The 20,300-nt window shown below is 43.1% G+C and overlaps 1 protein-coding gene across 7 annotated transcripts in view; it reads right to left on the reverse strand.

Annotated features, from left to right (window-relative positions):
* Window positions 1-20,300, reverse strand: part of TRPM6 (transient receptor potential cation channel subfamily M member 6) — a 227,257-nt gene that overhangs the window by 97,325 nt on the left and 109,632 nt on the right. For 5 of the 7 annotated variants that reach the window (XM_075598299.1, XM_075598313.1, XM_075598307.1 and 2 more), the window contains exons 7-13: window positions 16,345-16,516; window positions 15,366-15,540; window positions 13,633-13,756; window positions 11,888-11,960; window positions 11,687-11,787; window positions 3,353-3,487; window positions 2,260-2,313 (exon numbers count right to left, since the gene is read on the reverse strand). In XM_075598299.1, the coding sequence (XP_075454414.1) occupies window positions 2,260-2,313; window positions 3,353-3,487; window positions 11,687-11,787; window positions 11,888-11,960; window positions 13,633-13,756; window positions 15,366-15,540; window positions 16,345-16,516 (834 nt within the window). Of the gene's footprint in view, window positions 1-2,259; window positions 2,314-3,352; window positions 3,488-3,768; window positions 4,279-11,686; window positions 11,788-11,887; window positions 11,961-13,632; window positions 13,757-15,361; window positions 15,541-16,344; window positions 16,517-20,300 lie in introns of those variants that run through there. The other 2 variants (XM_075598323.1, XM_075598343.1) reach the window with 2 other exon arrangements.

The raw sequence follows: 20,300 nt of genomic DNA on the forward strand, positions 1-20,300 counted from the left end.
ATGACTAGAATGCCTCATACTATCGGTCCTTGCGAGTCATGTGATCACTACCGTTTCTCAGCAATCTCATGACTGGAGTCGGCCGACTTTAACATAAAAAGCATTTCCGTGAATAACCGAGTGCTGCAAAAGCGCATGGCTGGTCAAACAGCCCGAAACCATGCAACATTCAGTGTAACGTGGTGTATTAGACTTTGCTAGTGTTTTATTAAGATGTGATAGTGCTGATCAGGGCAGTATTACACAGACACTCTTATTGACTTCAATAGGAGTTTCCACGCAATAATTCCCTTATGGACACAATCACAGTTTAATGAATAACCCCCTTCGTGGCATTCATTGAAACATGGAGAGAAACATCGTTTTGTTGTACTCTCATCATAATCAGAGAATTTACAACTTATGTTTGACCAAAAGATCAAGGCGGATTAAAGTCTTTGTAGGCCCTGGGCACTCTCATAATTGTAGGCCCCCAAGAATAATAAAATAGTACAATGTAGAGTGACAGTGTGCTGCTGCCGTTACAGGAGTCATTGTGGAGACACCATGGGATACTCTTGTTTTTCTTCTTGCTGACATAGGTTATCGAGAGAAGTACCTCTGTCCATTTCAGGCCTAGAAGGGGTTTATCACCCCAAAGCATTTACGTTGCTCGTCTGCTCATTCAGATCCCCTGTTCACTTTATCTCTTCTTTTTGCTCCCCATGTTGTCTAGTGTCTTCTCCTTTTTGTAGTTAGCTCTGTACACAATTTTTTCTAAATCCCTTAGTTATTGTTGCTTTATTCTCTGCAGTTGTTGGCTTTTGTGCACTGTTTATAGTGATGGATTGGTTATTGAACACAGTCTGTACTGTAGAACTCTAGAATTTGGAGCTTTCCCTTTTGTAGATTGCAGGTTTTGGGGCATATACTATAAACCCGATAAGCCACTTATCGAGCACTTATCGGCCAAAATGCTTACTGCTATTCAGTAAGCCTTGATGAGTGGGCAATAAAGGCACGAATAGCCACATTTTTCAGCCATCATAAAAAAAATTGCCAGGTGAACGGCGATAAGCCACTTATCGGCAGGTTCTGAAACTCGTGCAATTCTAATAGCCTCGTTTAGCTTATCGAGGCCAATCGCGGCTCTAGAATGGCGAGATTCTCCCAAAATGGTGTGAGGCTGGTGAGAAGCTGCTGAGAGGCAGCAAGACAGGACTTAGAAAAAATATGTTGTTTTTTTCTGCATCGGATTTATGCCTGGAGTCTCTGGAGATAAACACATTAATAGCAGCAATATCGAGACCCCCGGCATGAATCCCATGAAATAAAAATGCATTTACATTCCCACTGCTATGGTAGTGAAGGGGTTAACTCCTCTCGCAACCTTCCAGGCAGGCCTAATCACCCACCCTGGGACTACTACCCCTTTATCCACCACCTCTGCCCCAAGAAACAGGACGCTGAGGTTTAACCCCTTCATATATCCACCCTTTGGATTAAAATGCTCAATGGTTGCTTAAGCCTGCCCCCGAATATTGCTACAATACTCAGAGCAGAAATGCAAACAGGCTAACTGAAGGAGTGAATACTTAGGGATACAAGCAATAATCATCAGGGTTACAATACAATATGTCATTAGAACCCCCTCCCACTTTTAAATGGTTAAAGCTCACTCCATTTCACCTTCCACACTCATGGGAATTTGCATGCAGTTTGATTGCGTCAAATCTAATACAGAGTGCTTTTCCTGGTATTGTACAGGTTAATAAGAGCTTCAATCAGACTTAGAACTATGCAACTAATTTTGACAGATTTATTATAAATCATTATTCCTGGTAATGTACAGGTTGATAAGAATTTATATTAGTGTTAGGACCGATGAGACGTGGTCTGCTTTCGAGGGGCTCATGGGCTTACGACACTTTGGCCAAAGAGTTAAACTAAAAGACCATTTTATTCAAAAGATATCTATATATCTATATCTATCTATCTATCTATATATATAGGCACTGTACTGTGTATTTGTGTCAATGGATGTAGCACTGGGCTCTGTCTGTGTTTTATGTTCTGTCTCTGAATTTAAATATATATTGCCATGCTCATTAGCACTCCTTTTTGACACTTATATGCATATATACATGTTGTGGTTATTTTGGGGGTTTAATATGAGCTTACAGGGGTTCTGTATGATTATAACCAAGTCACTTTTGGCACCACATGGCTACAATTTCTCAATAATTAAATTCTTTACTCGTGTGTAAGATTATATCCTACCTTTTTTACATCTCGAACAAGATGGTGTAGGAGCAGATTAGTAGGTCCTTGTTTCTTAAACATGAAAAAAAAAAGAACTAGGTCATTCAAACATGCATATTAATTTTTACACAAAACCACCACATATATACATTAGTTCAAAAAGTTCAAAACACCTTACAGTATTTACATTCAAATACTTTTTGTGGTATTCTGTTGAAGAATGACTTCTTAATAATTATGAAGCATCATAATGTTATGTAGCACCATATAGAGATGAGAGTTGTGCAAACCTATGCCGGTTTGCTTTTGGTAAATCGTTTGTTAATTTTTTAATTAAGCAATTCACTATGAAATGTTTGAGCCAAGGTTATCGGTCACTTTGCAAGACCAAAAAAATGCATATTTCTCAGAGTAATACAGTATATACATATATAAAAACCGAGTCAGGTTTCCTCAACTTTCACCACAAAATGTACCCACATTTGTACGCGTGTCAACATAAAAGTAACGTTCTGCTTTATTACCTCTTATGCCAAAACCATTCAACAGATTCTTTTCAACTGCACACACCACTGTTATTATCGCAGAAATATAATTTTACCACATCTGTAGTGTTGGAATCCCAAATCTCAAGCAAATCCAAGATGACCACCTTACTGCATAACTCTAGGCCTACACTTACAAAATCTTTATTTTTTTCAGGTTTTATAAATCAATACAATGGGCACTTTATGGATATATCTTTTAAAACTCAACCAACTCAGACAAATAACTCAAGCCAAGACTCCCCCCAAATCTGCCTAATTGCAGCCCGAAAACAGGTTCAAATTCATCAATAGCCAAAGAAGAAGCTACAATTCTATACTGACACATACAGTAAGTAATAGAAATGCAAACAACTGGAGCTGTTGTAAGACACCGCTTTGAGAAATAACAATAACCGTACTCAAAAAAGAAAAGATTTCGTATACTGTAAGTCTAAAAGGATTTCATATACGGTCATTTTAAATTGCTGCACGACCTGTTTAAACTGTTAAAGGTAAACTATTCCTCAACATACGGTATGTCACAAACATTCATATTGAAAGGTTTTGTTTTTTAATATACTCACAGTATTGTAAAGCTCTTCCAGTCGACCAATGGTCAAGAATCGGTGCATGTTCACCCCGTATTCAATTAACAGCTTCACAAAGTCCACACGGTCCATTACTAGTGCATCCTGCATTGCTTGTTCCAAAGAACCAACCTTTGGGAAGGAAAGGTAAAGGTAAAACTATCTGCCAGGGTAGTTGCAGAGGATGTTTGTAATTATGCAAAAGAAAAAGAACTGATAATCACTTGTCCCAGCTAGGTAGTGTAACCCTCTTTCACCCCTCCCGACATGAGATTGAATGGGGGGGTACACTCCTTCTGTTTACTGCACACGGTCTTGGTGCTGTGATCTGCTGGCAAACAGGAGGGCTGAGGGCTCCGCGGTGTTGTGGGGAGAACCAGGACAGGGACAGGAGGTGGTGTGGGACAGGTTACCTTGCTCTCTCTGGGTGGTGCAGTGCCTCCAGCCAGTAGGGATCCCCTGGGGTCTCCAGAGGAGGGACCCCCACTGACACTCTCTCCTTCTCACACCAGGAACAGTGATACCACACTCAGCAGCTTCTTTCTGTGGTTCTTTATTCAGAGCAGCATACACAGCATACAGCAGAACATCATAGGCCTGATCTTGCTTCTCTGCCCTCTGCTTATGGCAGCTTAACTCAACTCCCTCCTCCCCCCCCCCCTCCTTACCCAGGTGGGGCAAGAGGGGGAGAACTATTCTCTGTCAGCTCTCTTCAATCTCTTCTCTTAGACTAACTCCTCATCCTAACTGATAACTTATTTTAGGAAACATGTCTCAATTTGAATATCCTCAGGGAGTGTCTCTAGCTTTGAATCATTACAACTCAAAGTTGGATACCGATTGGTTCACACACATCAGGGGGTGTTCCAACCCATATCCACCCTTTGGATTAACATGCTCAAAGGTTGCTTAAGCCTGCCCCCGAATATTGCTACAATACTCAGAGCAGAAATGCAAACAGGCTAACTGAAGGAATTAACCTTTCCACTGCCTGTTCTAACAGGACTGACAGAGGAAAGGCCCAGAACTAGCAATAGATGCCGAAGGCCAGGCTATAGTAGAATAAAACGATTAGGATTATACATACATACAATATATGAAAAAAATTTAAAAAAAAATAATAGCCCTCCTATCTATAAAGGCAATTTAAGCACTTTCTCCACCTTCTGCCCCTTATGTGTCAGCTTGCAATTTGGTGTGCGTGAAAAGGGACAAAGGAGTTATATGAAACACAGATTATAATGAGATGTGACACATTGTGTGGCATCACTGTTTTTCCCTTCAAGCCGCGTCCGAATATCCAGCAGGTTTAAAGCATACATTTCTGGCTGCTAACAATCCGCTTCTTACATTTGATGCAAATGGCAGCAAAAAATGCAGAGTCGAAACACACTTTCTTTGCTCCAAAATTGCAATGATAGATAGCTCCATAAATTTAAATAAAAGTGGAATCACGTTCCACCATATTTACGTTTCATAGCATTCACATTCCTTCCTACTCAAATATTTTTCAGTACTTTAAGGTTTAGTAGCCCTGGATTTGGCCATATTCACTGTTACTCCTCTGGCTTTGTAAATAAAAGTTCCCAGAAAATCTCACAGGATAGCAGGCTGTAATAATAATTGTTTGTTCTTGTATAGTGCTGCTAGTTTTTACACAGCGTTTTACAAACACAGTCCCTGCCCATGTTGGTGAGGTCAAACAACAAGGAGAACATCAAGATAAAAGGTGAACTAAGTATAAAGATTTATGTTTTACACTATGTTTACAGAAGAAATAATACATATATTGTACTACGGTACAATCAACCAGAACACCAATGTGCTAGAATTGTTTGGCGGTTTTGCACAGCTAAACAAGCAATGTTACGTATTGCAGTGGGTTCCTGATGTGGCACCACTGCATGAAAGAAAATCTGTTAAAATAGTAAAGGGCAAGCACCCCTGAAAAAGTATTTATCTTATTGCCTTGGGGCTTGATGTTGTGTCTGATAAGAAAGTACTGTTCCCATAAATAATGTGCTTTTAAATGGAAGCCATAAAGTTGTCTTTTCCTCTAGGCCTCTTGAAATTGTAAATCAGTGGCTGTGTATTCAAGTGGAAAATAAGAGTTGACACAAACTTGGTCAGGTGTAAACCATAACAAGTGCAAACCGGATCAAAAAAGGGAAAAGAAAACACAAACCCCATATATCCAGATACTGTACATCCTTGAGGTATACTCTTTTGAAGCACACAACACACAAGTTAGTGCCAATCTAACACTGCATTGCCTTAAGTAGGGAAATAAAATAAATGTTTACAATACTGAAATGGGTAATTATAAGTGTAACGGGTATTCGCCCACCCAATCGCAAATACGGTCTCCTAGGGGAAATGCTACTCTAGTTACAAGGCATAATAGTGTGGTGCACCTGCTGGCTTACAGGACTCCTGAGTCTCCCGCTTGATGGTATTATGGGGAAGGTCAGGACAGGTTTCTGTGGACATACCCAGTACGTACTCACTGTGACAGTGCCTCCATCTATTGCAGGCCACAGGATATGGGGTGGAATCCCTGGAATAGAACGTCCCACTCCGGGATGAGAGATTCCAGTCTCACAACCGCTTCTTTATAATCAGGAACACTTTATTTCCTCTGCAGCACACTGTACAGCATACACAGTCACAGCAGTACTTCTCAGGATAACCCTGGTCTTTCACTCCCAGTCAGGGCCCTGGAAGTAGGCCTAGCTCTTCCACTACCCCCTATCAGAGTAGTGGGAAAAGTCTACCAGCTTCTCCCAGGGGGAGGGCATCAATCCTGCCAGGTCCCTGACAGCTCGGTTAGGTAAGACTCAGCTCCTCTCAGGGTAGGAGCAACTGACTCAATACAGGAAATGCAGATCATTAAGACAGATACAACAAGAGCCCGCCCCTGTCCCTTATTGGACACAGGCCTGACTGCACTGCTTTCTGTGCCTCACTGATCTGCAGTGAGTGGGGAGAACCCATCTTAACTCCTGGCAAACCTGCCCTTAACAGGGATTATTGCACAGAAGGAGGACAGAATAATAGCCCAAACCTACCAGGGCTATACTCTCCCTCTGGTGGAATCCAATGGTCCCCACTTGGACCTAAATTTCCGTGTCCATCCTGCAGGTGAACAACCTATACAAAACAAAATAACATGACATATTATTCACCATAATACAGTGTTATTACATTTGCAGGTTATACCCCCTCCTTAGATGGTGACACAAAAGAATTAGGATTACTCCCAACGTGGAGAATCCACTACTAACAGTAATACCTGGGATCAGGTTCCTTTACTACCCTCAGGATATGTATTCACTTGTACTAGCTGTACCCTTTTAAGGTGGCCTGCGCACAGCATGGTCCACTGGGTTTGGAGCAGAAGTACCATAACACTCTGGGTGGCATACTGGACACCTACAATCCTCCCATAATATAGACATGGGTGCTAATGGTCGGAGAGGATCATGCCCATACACTTTCTCAAGGCATCTCCTGGAGATGTAAGGCACCCTTTCTACATTATACCAATTCTCTAAGGAGCTATTAGTATCCCAATTTTCCTCATCTGATCTTTCCTCATCACCAGAACTATATCCCCTTCCTCATTAGTGGAACCCAATTCAAACTCAATCCCCCCCTCTACTGAGTGGTGAAAATAAAGTAATGACTTTTGGTGATTTCTGACAACTCTGTCAGACACTGGAGGCACATAGGGTTTTATCCGAGCAACAGGCACAAATATGAACAACATCATTACCCAAATCCCCAGAGTCCTGAACCAAACCCACCAGTCCTTGTAATCAGTGAATGGCTTGTGGACCCCCTGTTCACCCAGTGACCCGTGGTGACTGTATCTGGAATCCGAACAAGATGGGACAGGGACAAGGGCAATGGCAGGGGTAATGGGGCCAGAGACTGGGGCATAGGAAGCAACAGTGTCCGGGGCAAGGTCCTTGGCATCAGCTAGGCCAAGGCATACCGCAGGGGACGTTGGCTGCTTGGACGCAGCCACGACGGGCCAGCGTTTCCCTCGGTCTACCACCCTGTAAATGTAGTGGTCCACTTCTCGCCTGGAGAGGGCACTACTCACCGGAGCGGTCGCAGCACAGTCTCAGTCCGCTCCGGAGGTCGCCTTGTAGGTGACGTCATCCTCTCGTGAGGTCGCGTCATTTGTGTCAGGTCCCGCACAGGAAATACGTCATCCGCAGGACGGGGTACCGGGAGCTCGACACTGTCCTTCATGCGGAAATAGGCGCTGAGATGGGCCTCCTCCATCGGCGCCCGCTCCACATCACAGGTAAGTGGCTCTCTTCTTGCAGCACCGCTGTAGGGGTCCGCCGCTAGGCGCATCACACCCGCTGAACTGCTATCACGCTCGTCGTCCGACGAGGCAGGTAGGGACATCTCCGCAGGGGAATGACATTGGGGCCCCTCGCAGTCACTGACAGCAATCGGCATGAAGTGGTCCCGCTTCTGCGCCACCAGCGATAGCGATCCCCATCCTCCCTGGGCAGTCTGTCTCTTCCTTGGGTTCCACCATCGTGAGTTCCGCCTCTGGAACCGGGGTGCACGGACCCCCTGGAATGTTTGTTGGGGCGCACGAGCCCTCCACATGGGTAGCATCGACATGGCCCACATCGCATAGCATAACCGCGGGGTCATCAGGCTTTGCTGACACCAGAGGACCGGCTCTGGCCTCGTCAGGTTCGATCACCTCACCCGGTAGCATTTGGGTTGCGGTCTCTGGAACCGGCTCGGGCCTTGTCTCAGTCGTCGGGGCTTGGTACACCCCAATGGTAGGCATCAGCGGGCTAGACACAAGATGGCTTGCCCCATTCACAAAGAAAATAGCCCCCAAACTGTTACGCCGGTGCTGCCCGCAGACCAGACCCGTCCCCTCTGCTGAGGTGGGACGTAGGGATACACGCACCCGCAGCAAGGGGAGCGCGTCCGGAGTGTGGTGTTAGTGTTGCCAGGCCAGGTATAGTAAGGAAGACAATACTTGCCGGTACCGTTAGTAGAGGAGGAGTAGTTATTGCCGTTGCCAAGATCAGGGATTGGAGAGTTGCGGATGGTCGATGGTATAAGCCATGTTACAGGGATGCCAGAAGTCACGAAGTCCAAGTAGAGCCGAAGTCGAGAGCCAGAGCGGGTAGTCGTCCAATCCGCGTCAATACCTGAGGAGTCACTGAGAAAGTAGTCAAATGCTTCCATACAGAACTATGTCGAGCGACGAGTGATGGGAAGCACAGGCATAATAAAGCTGGGCAGGCCAATGGGAAAAGGGGGCAGGCCTGGAGGACTGCAAGGAGTCCTCCCTGATAGGACGGAGGTGTTACAGCCCAGCTGAGTGTAATCATTGATTTGCATGGAACTGTGTGATGCTTGGGGGCGACGCCTCACTGCAGGAGCAGTGGTTAAAAGTGCTCTGTTAGGCGTGTGCTCTGTAAGCTGGGAATGCATGCACATAACGTCTGGGGCTGGTGTGCGTGTGTGCGTGGATTCGGTGACTGACGCGCGTATGCGCATGGGGACAGAGACAGATGCACGTGTGCGCATAGAGCGCGGAGCTGGGGACACACTCAGAGGCTGCGGTTCAACAGGCACCTCTTCGGTTGGTGCAATCCTGTGATGGCGAGGAGCCAGAGTGCCAGTGGCAGACAATGGAGGTATGTGGGAATTGCGCTGCAGACGCTTGGACGCCTGAGTACCGATGGGAGGTGAGGAATGGTCGCACTGACGGCGCTTAGACAACAGATTCCTTACACAAACAAGGTCTTCTCCCAGGTATGCACAGTCAGGGCCCAAACACCGCAAGCTGGTGATCCCATCAGTGAGTACATCCAGGAAACCTTCTGGCAGCGAGTAATAGGCAAAGTCCATATCGCCTGCTCTTAATTTATGTATACACAGGCACAAAAGAAAGGGGTAACTCACTCCTCTGGCCCGCCATGTTCCATCAGTCTGAGGTTGCGGCAGCTCGCATCCAGCTCCTCCTTCAGTTTGGGTAAAGCTCTGGGATTGTCTCTCATTGTGCCCCCTCCCTCTGGTGGAGATTAGAGGAGGGGCACTCGGTAGTAAGGCGTGACTCTGGCTTTCACTGTGACCCCTCCCTCTGGTGGAGATTAGAGGAGGGTCACTGGGTGTTACCTCATGATGTGGACTCTTCGCTGAGCCAGTCACAGGGCAGGGGGCCGCGGCTCCTGCTTTCGCGCCACTTCCTGCACATAGGCGGGGCTCTAGCTTTCGCGCCAGACCCGGCCAAATCTCTGCAAATACTCTGCTCACAGTCTTTTTGCACGCAGCACGTGCGCCATCCAGACTCGGCGGGAACCGCCATTTTAGGGGTCCCTCCTAACTGCGTTAACCAGGCCACCCCCTAGGCATCCTGACTACCCGCCTCAGGTTTGACTAGAACAGCAATAGCCTTGTCTCCAGACCTATTCACCCTTTAGGGCAGTCTAGGGCGTGCTTTGTGAGGTTTTTCGTTCTCCTGACTACCCCTAGACTTGCCCCTTTCAGCAGCACTTGTTCTGGAAGCATACTTTCAATCTTTCTGTTTTGCGTCGCTGAAAGCCTGTCCTGATTATCTCAGCAGTGCCTCCAATTGTAACGGGTATTCCCCCCCCCAATCGCAAATAGGGTCTCCTAGGGGAAATGCTACTCTGGTTACAAGGCATAATAGTGTGGTGCACCTGCTGGCTTACAGGACTCCTGAGTCTCCCGCTTGATGGTATTATGGGGAAGGTCAGGACAGGCTTCTGGGGACATACCCAGTACATACTCACGGTGACAGTGCCTCCATCTATTGCAGGCCCCAGGATATGGGGTGGATTCCCTGGAATAGAACGTCCCACTCAGGGATGAGAGATTCCAGTCTCACAACCGCTTCTTTATAATCAGGAACACTTTATTTCCTCTGCAGCACACTGTACAGCATACACAGTCACAGCAGTACTTCTCAAGATAACCCTGGCCTTTCACTCCCAGTCAGGGCCCTGGAAGCAGGCCTAGCTCTTCCACTACCCCCTATCAGAGTAGTGGGAAAAGTCTACCAGCCTCTCCCAGGGGGAGGGCCTCAAGCCTGCCAGGTCCCTGACAGCTCGGTTAGGTAAGACTCAGCTCCTCTCAGGGTAGGAGCAACTGACTCAATACAGGAAATGCAGATCATTAAGACAGATACACCAAGAGCCCGCCCCTGTCCCTTATTGGACACAGGCCTGACTGCACTGCTTTCTCTGCCTCACTGATCTGCAGTGAGTGGGGAGAACCCATCTTAACTCCTGGCAAACCTGCCCTTACCAGGGATTATTGCACAGAAGGAGGACAGAATAATAGCCCAAACCTACCAGGGCTATATAAGACAGCTCCTAAACAAAGTGAGAATACTGTAGAGCATGGGGGCGCAAGATTTTCCAGGGGGGCGTGGCGTTTGTATAGGCCCGCGCTCTTCCCCAAGGCATTTAAATTAAATGCCGGGGGATCGCGTGAGGCCATGGCAACTTCCCTTACCTTGAGTTCGGCAATGTGTTGCCATGGCAACACAGCACAAAATGCCACTGTGGGGTCACGTGACATCACTTTGCCATGATATTTTGTAAAATGGTTGTAACAGATTTATTCTAAGCAATAGGTTTTTATGTAACAATAATCAGGGCTGAAGGAGTGGCTCAGTGAGTAAAGGCACTGACTGACAGCACGGAGTTTGGTATCCCTGGCTCAAAATCCCAGTGTCAGTTCCTCTGGCAAGTCACTTTACCTCCCTGTGCCTCAAGCGCCAAAAAAATAGATTGTAAGTTCTTTGGTCAGGGACTCATGCCTGTAAAAACTCTATGTGCAGTGCTGTGTACACTGTCAGCACTATACAAGAATAAACAACAGTATCAAACACTACTGCTATCTCCACTTTTTTTGTGCAATGTTAAATTGAAGAGCTGCAGTAATATGACATTCAGCCCAAGGTACTGAAATGGTTAGCATTCAAAAATATATAAAATTTTCTACATTTCGTAATAGATCATACATTTATTTGGCGACAGTATAATTTGTAGTCACCAAATATGTATGAAAATATAGACAACATCTTCTACATAGATTTCTTCGCTGACACAATGCATGGGAACCTCAGATTTGGGGACACTGCAAACTGTTTATTAAAAAAAGCGCCAGGTAACAGAGCTCTTCAATGTAACACTTAACACTCGATATAACCTTATGGCATCGTTAAACCTTTTTCCAACTGATCTTTTTCTTTTTTTCAGGTGGCTGTGTTTCATTCTGTTTTATTCTGTGTTCAATAAACAAATACAGTACCTTCCAGTGTTGTCCATACACGAGAATGTGCTTTTTAGCAATGTCCACTCTGTTCCAGGTTAGTGCCAAACTCAGCTGGTCTGGTGCAGACATATTGGTTCCTAGGAAATATTGATTCATCGTTAAGATTAAATAGAAACCATCCATTAAGTCAAACAAATATAATAAGAACTGTATAAAGAAACGATACAAACAATGTACCTTTTAAAAGAGCTGTCAGTATTGCTAAATCAATATCTTGCTGGTCTTCTGACTCTGCATCAAATATGGTGATCTGATAAAGATAAGAAACAAACACTGAATACATATTTATGTTTTATAACCAAGTATGCCAGTGGTAGTCAGGTGATGACTTTACGCAAAGTAATCAAGAAAACAATACAACACAATGTACAAATAGGAAGTAACCCAACTAATAAAATAAAAAAACATACAATTCACAGTAGTACTGAGAATATAGATGAGGTTTATGGCAAAATCTACTAGTTAATGTAGAACATTTCACAGCAACAGAACAACTTGTACGGAGATGTTGTTATTAATAATGTTAATTAATGTTGTTGTAGAGGTAAATCTCATTAAGTGTATTTTTGGAAAAAAAAACATTACATGCACTTTCTGACTTGGAATTCCTTGATATTTCTAAAAAAAAACTCATTAAGGGCCTATTTAGTCAGATTTCAGAGTAATCAAAATATAACACCCATTAAGTATGATGTTGAAATAATGTCAAAAAGAACATTTAATTGTCTTTTCCTCAGTACTCAAATAATGTAGTTAATGACTTTTACCTATACGACAACAATATATGCCTTACTCACAGTAAACTAAAGACATTTGGTGTGATCACACCATAATGACTGTAGCTACATCTCTATAACATGGTGGTTTTCAGGATATCCCTGCTTCAGCACAGATGGCTCAGTGGCTTAGTCGAAGACTGAAGCAGGGATATCCTGAAAACCTGACCTGTTGGGGGGTCTTGAGGACTGCAGTTGGCTACCCCTGGTGTAACAGCTTGAACAAACACCTGCTTAGTTTGCTACCATTAAGCATTGAACTGTTCTCAATTCCTGCTCCTTACAATGTTCAATTGGTTGTCTGCGTTCCTACAGATTTTGGGGTTGATTTCTTTGTGAAATTAAAATATATACATGAATAAAAAAAGGTAAAAATACACAAGACTAAGGAAGCAGATTTAAAAGATGAAAAACGTTCCTCAGATGCAAAACAAGGGCACAAAATGGCTCACAATCCCATTAAAAACAAAGGATTTGTGCAGCTAAGAGACTTTGATAAATAGACCAAAAAGTGCTTTAAAGTATGTTGCACTATTTCTGATATTATTAATATCATATTTTATTGGAAATACCAGCTAATGCTATACAACACTATTAAAGAAAGGATTGCAACTTTGTTGTGGCTTATCTAATTATATGAAAATAACTGACTATAATTGTTTCACAGAAGTGCTGATTGCAGCAGTTCTCTCACAAAACACACAGTTTGACAAATAAAAAATAAATAATTGCTGGTTAATACTAAGCTACAAAAAATACACTACAATTAGCATGCACTAAGGTACCAAACAATTGAACAGCACATTTATTTACACAAGTGACTTTGATTTTTTAATGAATGTGAAAACAACAGTTTTTCAATATTATCAACACTATTATTAGTGGCTTATTCTATTTCATTATTGATCAATATCATTTCTGATCTGGAATAAAATCCAACATATCTGTACATTTCATAAAGTATAAATATTAGGGAAGATGTCAGGTATGTCAAAAATTTTCCTATGGTACTGTAAATCTCTACTGTCCACAATGACGAAAGCTAAAGTATCTATTGTATTATGTGTCTTCACCATTAAATTGAACGTGTGCCAATTATATTAAGAATGTACTGTAGTTAAGAGATGCTGCATTCCTTATACTTACAGATTCACGGTGTTCCATGCACTCCTCCAGAATATGAATGACATGATTAGATTGTTTATGACCAAGATTAAAAGTTTTTTGAATCATTTGCAAGATTTCATCTTTCAATTGTGGGCGAATCTCCCTGAAAGATACAGGCAGGGGCACAATCAGCACGCAGTATGCATTAACCCATTTGCAAGCAGATAGACATACTGGACACCTAACAAGCTTCTATTGAACCCCCAAAATAACCACAACATATATATATATATATAAGCATATGAGTGTCACAAAGGAGTGCTACTGAGCATGGCAATATATATTTAAAACCAGAGACAGAACATAAAACACAGACAGAGCTCAGTGCACATCCAGTGAAACTCATACACGGTACAGTGCCTAAATATATATGTATAAATATCTATTAAATAAAATGGTCTTTTAGTTTAACATTTTGGCCAAACTGTTGTAAGCCACTGAGCCACTGCACGGCAGACCACTTTCTCAAGGGTCCCTAACACTAATATAAATTCTTAATAACCTGTGCAATACCAGGAAGAATGATTTATAATAAATCTGTCAATATTAGTTGCAAAGTTCTAAGTCTGATTGAAGCTTTTATTCACGTATACATTACCAGGAAAAGCACTCTGTATTAGATTTGTCACAATCATACTGCAAGCAAGCAGTATGAGAGTGGAGATGCTATGGAGTGAACTTTTAACCATTTAAATGTGGGAGGGGGTAAGCTTCAATTAGGTAGGAGGTTGCCACCCTCCAATCAGCTAAGACTAGCTGAACAAGAATTGCAAAACATACTGGACATCTAACAAGCTCCTATTGAAACCCCCAAAATAACCACAACATATATATAAGCATATGAGTGTCACAGAGGAGTGCTACTGACCATGGCAATATATATTTAAAACCAGAGACAGAACATAAAACACAGACAGAGCTCAGTGCACATCCAGTGAAACTCATACACGGTACAGTGCCTAAATATATATTTATAAATATCTATTAAATAAAATGGTCTTTTAGTTTAACATTTTGGCCAAATTGTTGTAAGCCCCTGAGCCACTACACGGCAGACCACATTCTCAAGGGTCCCTAACACTAATATAAATTCTTAATAACCTGTGCAATACCAGGAAGAATGATTTATAATAAATCTGTCAATATTAGTTGCAAAGTTCTAAGTCTGATTGAAGCTTCAATCAGACTTAGAACTTTGCAACTAATATTGACAGATTTATTATAAATCCTTCTTCCTGGTATTGCACAGGTTATTAAGAATTTATATTAGTGTTAGGGACCCTTGAGAATGTGGTCTGCCGTGCAGTGGCTCAGGGGCTTACAACAATTTGGCCAAAATGTTAAACTAAAAGACCATTTTATTTAATAGATATTTATACATATATATTTAGGCACTGCACCGTGTATGAGTTTCACTGGATGTGCACTGAGCTCTGTCTGTGTTTCATGTTCTGTCTCTGGTTTTAAATAGCAGATAGACATGTAATGAAGAGGAACGTCTTCATTTTGTCAGGACACATCAGAATTTCATGAATAACCACTACAGGAAAGGGTGTACTTTAGGATGTGTCACAGTGTGAATAAAGCACACATGGGTAAATTGCTACAGAGGGGAAAAAATTGGATGCAGAAGCACAACACGTTTTTAGTTATGTTTTATGTGTAGTGTACCGATAATTCTCAAATCAATAGGTAAAGAACAACTAGCTTACCCTTTATCTGCTGTGTGCTTGTGAGTGAATGCCAGGATATCAGCTGCTCGTCCTGTCCCCTCACACACCACAACAGGAACTGGTGGAGTGCTCTTGATGTACTCCCACACCATCAGGATCACATTTGGACCTCCTTCCACAACCAGTCCTACTACTGGTACACCTTGCCCCATTCCTTTAATAAACCACATCAGTCAACACACTGACAGACTTAAACCACACACATCTGTATCACTAACGTATCAACAGATCCTTCAATAGTACTTTATTATCTATTTTCTTTTTTATGTTATTTAATAAAGACCAAAATCCTCAGTCCTATATTCAAATGTTTCATAGAAATCACATTGTTAAAGTTGCAAATATTACATATACAACTGTAAAAAATTAAGAACTGCCAAGGGGGTAAAAGCAAATCGTAATGAGAAGAGACTAAGCAATACTGTACACTGTAAGACATTTCCATAGTCAGAAGAGGGCTCGAAGTAATGTCCCTGGTCACATTTGAGACATTAAGATTACAAAAATAGCTGCAGTAAATGCATGTAACAAATAACGCAACATTTCAAAGGAGACGAGAGCTAAGACCCATTAAACAATGGTACATAAACATCATAAGTAGATATGAGCAAGTTCGGATTTTTGGAATCCAACTTCCCAAACCTCGTAAGTCCGAGCAAAATTGCTGCTACTAGCTACATTTTTCTTGGATTTCTAAAGTTTCAGAGTATCGGATCCAAAAGTCCAAACTCGCTCATCTCTAATCATAAACAATGTGTCTAGACAGTTTGTACAAATACAATATCGGTAAGATACTATTAATACATAGGCTAGTCAATATTAAGCAAAGTTGGGGGATGATTCTATAAACACTGGTTCATTTGGCCGAACCTGCCATTCAATTCAATGGGAATTTTCTGCAATTGGACAATTTGGAGTTTATAGAATCAGCAAAGGATAAGTCAATCCTCGTACTCACTGGTGTGTATTTTCTGAAGGGATATGTATTTTTCCAGGTTCCTCCTTAGTTTCATTTCATTACCATACTTTCCAACTGTGCCATCATCCACCATTATAAAATGGGAGTGCATGCTGTTCAGACTTGTCAGCTTGCTGAGTGGGTTACACAACGTCTGGTACAGACAAACCACCTGAACAAAAATTAATGTTCAGAATACATTCTTCCTTAGCCATTGGAACATTTTAATGTTTGTTTGATTGGAACCCTCCTATCAAATTAAGCCAATCTGCTATTGATCTTTATTTAACTATCTGGTATGGGCTGAATAGGCAGACCCCTCCCTTAATTGTTAGTCAAGTGAAAAGGTGTTAGAGTATTTAAGTGAGTCTATCTTGGCAGTGAGCCATATGGTTGTGTCACCCCAAAGTGTCACATAAAGTGTCTGTGGAGTTAATACTGGAGTTAGAATTGGAGTTGAATACTACAAGAAGATCTGGACTCTGCACTTCAAAAACTACTACAACCTTGTAACTGTGAAAACTTGACTTTCGAAAATGCTCTGATAATTTGTAATCTTTCTCTCCTCCAATACCTAGTTTAATCTCTCCTCACTATGGAGAAGCAGGGGAACCTGGTTCAATTCCCGTTGCCAGCTCCATGTGACCCTGGGCAAGTCACTGTACCTCCCTGGGCCTCAGGCACCAAAAACATAGATTGTAAGCTCTACGGGGCAGGGACTGTGTCTGCAAAAATGTCTCTGTAAAGTGCTACGTAAAACTAGCAGCGCTATACAAAAACAAACAGCAACAAACTATGCCCTCCCTATTGCTTTTTCTGTCAAATGTCTCCTCACTCCTTTGTAAACGTTTCTGTTCTCTCCAACCTCCCCACTCCCCCCCTATTCACATTTCTTCATCTTTCCTCCCCTCCGCCTGTGCCCATACACTGCACCATTATTTATACACCTCTTTCCCAACAACTTCCTTACCCCTCAATAAAAAGCACCCCCACAAATTCTCTATTCACACCCTCTTTCTACTCCTTCCTGCTGCTGGGGATATCTCTCCTAATCCTGAACCCAGACATAAACACACCTGCTCTCACCCACGCCTCCCTGCCATCTCCTCCCATGCAAATGGTGTTAACCTTCTGATTTAATCCTGACCAACCTTAAAACTTGCCCCTCAAATAAGCATCCTAATAGCCTATGGCTATTGTCCCACACCCACAGACACTCCTACCACCCATTTTGAAGAAAAGAGAAAAAGATCCTCCCTGAATGCACTCGGATAAGCCAGTGATTGATGATAATGAGTGTATTTAAAAACTGTTTAATCAAAACCTTTTAATCACAAGAGAAGGTTTAAAACAGGATTGTATAGAGGGGCATGGTATATATAATCCAAGGCCAGCCCCTAATAGGCAAACCAAACAAAATCGTCCTCACTTGAGAGGAGATATAGGTATGACAACACCTTAATGTGGAACTATGTCGCTCAGACAATCCCCATTACTATAATACCAGAATAGAAGGCCCATATACCATATGGAAATCCTTTTGTCAATAATTCAATGAACCTAAAATGGTATAGGTCATTGAAGCTAAGTCTGGAGGGGTAATTATCTTACACCGAATGGACAGATGGTATATATCTGGATGATGTCCCTAGTCCACTTAAACGGTGTGTACAACAAATAAACAAAACATGATGAAAACAATAACAACGCAACAAAGATGATCATAAAAAATGGAAACTCAACCACCATATGCATGTAGTAGTGGGATGCGTAGCTGAATAGTGTGTGAGCTCAGCAAAGGGCAAGCACAAAGTGTGCTAACGGAAACGCCCTGAGGCACGGTTCAAAGACCGTATCCAGTTATAGCCTCATGCATGTAGTAGTGGGATGCGTAGCTGAATCGTGTGTGCGCTCTGCAAAGGGCAAGCACAAAGTGTGCTAACGGAAAACGCCCTGAGGCACGGTTCAAAGACCGTATCCAGTTATAGCCTCTGTGTACTGATTGATGTTTAATGCAGAGATCAAAATCACAGGTAGCCTCTCTAGAGTCCGGTAATAATCACTAATCAGACTTAATAATTATAAGTTATTGATAGGTACATGGGGTAAGGAACAGCCTGACTCATAAATCATATTGAGTCTCCCTCTAAGCAAGTAAAATATCATGTATACATTGCTAGGGCTGATCATGGTCAGTGACCAGTACCCCTGATTACACCTCCCTCCCTTAATGCACAATATAATATCAGGACCTAAAAAGTGTCTAAGGTCCTAATAGGGGTGCTACTTAGCTCATGGGTGCATATAGAAGCCATTACACCATCGTGGGTAGAAGGGAACGGCTACAGGATACCATGGGAGGGGTGTTCCGGTCTCGAGGCGACAGCTACAGCCGCGGAGGCGCCATCTTGGATGCGGTGACGTCACCACGCTCGTAGTCACCTGACGCACGTTTCGCGCGGGATCGCGCTTTATCAAAGGTACGTGCACGCTCTTGGAGTGCACTTTAAGTAGCCTGTGGTTGCCACAGCGACCGCTGGGGGCGTGTCTCCCCTTCGTCGCTCGCTTGCCTGAACTGCTGCACTGTCTGCTACACAGCCGGCTCTAGATTAGTGAATCATATCATGACCTCCACGTATCTGGGGGTATTATTAACCCTGGTAGTTCACCATGGAGCAGTCCAGGATATTTGAGTATCCTATATGCTATGTGGATACTGCGGATGCAGGTAAACATGCGTCCCTATAAGGTTGTGTCATAATGTAGTTCCCCTTACAGTGACAGACTAATATATATACACAGTAGCTATATACTGGCCCCAATAGAGTGTGAGGGGGTCCCTTGCCCATTGTTAGAGCACATTGTGACAGTTTGGAACAAGGGGTAAACTAGCAAAAGGAAGGAAAGGAGATAGGTGGTTCTCCTTAAAGTGGCTATGCCACATAGGTACATTAGCTGCACGTTTGCCACAGTAAAGTGTTATAGGGGGTCCAGTATCCCTAGTTAAGACACATTATGATGGTTTAGGGTATGTGGTAGGGGATAAAGGAGAATGAAGGACATGAGGTAAGTAGCCCCATCCCCAACTGAAGTTGCAGAAAAAATTCTGCCTGCTGATAATTACAGTTGGAATCATGGGTATCCTACAGAGGGTGGATATTAGCATAGGGGAAGCGAGTGGTCAAGATGCATACAGAAATACCACCCATCTCAGAGGGCAAAAACATAGATTGGATAGCAATGGATACACTGTTGGATGATATTAAGCACACTCGTGGGTGTGTGTGTGTGGGGTAGGGAAGGGTGGGTCACAGGGGCATCAAATAAACGGGGAAAAGAGAAATTCCTCGTTTAGTCCCCTAGGGACTAAGGTGCCCAAAGTATAAATCCAACGAGATTCCCGTCGTAGGATCTCGTTGTCCCAATCCCCTCCTCTGCTGTGATTGGATACGGCCTCAATACCTACAAATTGAATAACTGAGGGTAGTCCATGGTGTTGATTGTGGACGTGGTTAGCAACAGGGGTGTCCCGATGATTACGGATGTCCCCTAGATGCTCAAGCACTCTGTGCCTCAGCTGTCTTTTTGTTTTTCCAATGTATTTTTTCTTGCAGACGCAGATAATCTGATAGACCACGCCCACAGTTCTACAATTAATAAACTGACGGATGTTGAAACTACGTGTGTCATTCCAGTTATTAAAAGTCTTTGTGGAAGAACAAGAGGTGCATGCGGTGCATTTGTAGCATTTAAAGAAGCCATTTGATCTGTTGGCAAGCCACGTCCCTGTGGATGGTCTCTGATAGTGGCTATGTACCAACAGATCACGTAGACTACTGGCTCTCCTGCTTACAATGGTCGCCCTCTCATTCAGGACCTCTCTCAGATCCACATCCTCACGTAATACATGCCAGTGTGTGTTCATAATGTTGGTGATTTCTGGCCATTGGTTGTTG

This window comes from Ascaphus truei, chromosome 1 (assembly GCF_040206685.1).
Source record: "Ascaphus truei isolate aAscTru1 chromosome 1, aAscTru1.hap1, whole genome shotgun sequence".
NCBI lineage: Eukaryota > Metazoa > Chordata > Amphibia > Anura > Ascaphidae > Ascaphus > Ascaphus truei.